General features: G+C 52.3%; 1 protein-coding gene across 1 annotated transcript in view; it reads left to right on the top strand.

The window, feature by feature from the left end:
• Window positions 1-275: 275 nt before the first annotated feature.
• Window positions 276-1,343, top strand: part of LOC104491185 (sulfate transporter-like) — a gene marked incomplete at its 3' end in the record, with an annotated part of 3,686 nt that continues 2,618 nt past the window's right edge. The window contains exon 1 of the mRNA XM_010133563.1: window positions 276-878. Coding sequence (XP_010131865.1) covers window positions 276-878 — 603 coding nt within the window. The remainder of the gene's footprint in view (window positions 879-1,343) is intronic.

Raw genomic sequence — 1,343 nt, forward strand, 5'->3', positions numbered from 1 at the left:
GAGCAGAGGGGTTTCCATAGCTCCGTCCCTCCTGTGATGACAGCGTGAATACAATTTAAACTGCGGTCTCGGGGTTGTGGTTAATCAGGTCTATAAGTGAAAACAAATCAACTGGCGTCATGGGAAGTTGCTTTTCTGTTCGATTTGTCTGAGGTTATTTTCCTTCATTTATTTATCCACGCAATCTGCATGAGCCTTGGGGCTAAGCAAGGCACGTGGTGTACATGTCTGCAACGCCTCACGGCTGCCTGCTCTGCCACAGCTCTCCTGGTGCAATGGAGGACACGTCAAGCCGGAAGTCAAGCCAGAGCTCCCTAACGCCAGAAGAGAGTCCTGCCAGTTCTACACATGTCACATTGGAGGAGTATGAGCCAGCCGACTTCAGCACCAAGGATCTCATCTTAAAGAAAGCCAGAGAGGCCTGCGCTTGCAATCATCAAACCATCACCACCTTCTTCTGTCGGCTGTTCCCAGTGCTGGACTGGCTTCCCCGCTACAACCTCAAGACGCAGTTGCTTGGGGATGTCATATCTGGGCTCCTGGTGGGAATAGTTGCCATCCCTCAGTCTATCTCCTACTCCCTCTTAGCCAGCCAGGATCCCGTCTATGGAATCTACACCAACTTCTTCTGCAACATCATCTATTTTGCTATGGCCACATCGCACCATAACTCCGTGGGCGCCTTTGGCATCCTGTGCCTGATGGTTGGGCAGTCTGTGAACCGACACCTCCAGCTAGCAGGGTACAGCGATGACAACGCTGACTTGTCACTGGTGGGCAACTCCACCTCCTTCAATAACGGGACGGGTGCCTGTGACAGGAGCTGCTACGCCGTCACTGTGGCCCTTTCCTTAAGCTTTCTCGTTGGTCTTTACCAGGTACAAATGTTTGCTGTTGTGCTGTTTCCTCTCTGTCCTTTCTCAGCTAGAAATTCTCTGAGCTAAAGATCTCTAAGCTCCCATCTTGGTTCAGACTTTGAAGTCACAAGAAACCTTTCCTGACATGAGTAGACCCCAACACCATTGAATCAAATGTAGCAATTTAGAAATGCCCAAACATGAATGCGGGGTTTTGTGCCTCCATGTGATAGGCCAGGTCCATGGATGTGTCTGAAACATCCTTTAGAATCAGACACCACAGGGGAGGTGAGGGAACTGTGAACCAGCTGTCCACTACCCCAGTCCTGGAGCTGGGCTAGCTCCTGGCGCAGGTTAGAGCAGGTCTGGGGCTGGCAAGAACAGCCCTCAAGGACCCTGCCATCAGTAGGGGCTCCAGGCTCTGCTCCCTGGCAGTGTCCCCACTGCCTGGGCCGAGCTGTCGCTGAACAGCTGCAGGCTCTTTCA

Source organism: Buceros rhinoceros, unplaced genomic scaffold (assembly GCF_000710305.1).
Source record: "Buceros rhinoceros silvestris isolate BGI_N320 unplaced genomic scaffold, ASM71030v1 scaffold43253, whole genome shotgun sequence".
NCBI lineage: Eukaryota > Metazoa > Chordata > Aves > Bucerotiformes > Bucerotidae > Buceros > Buceros rhinoceros.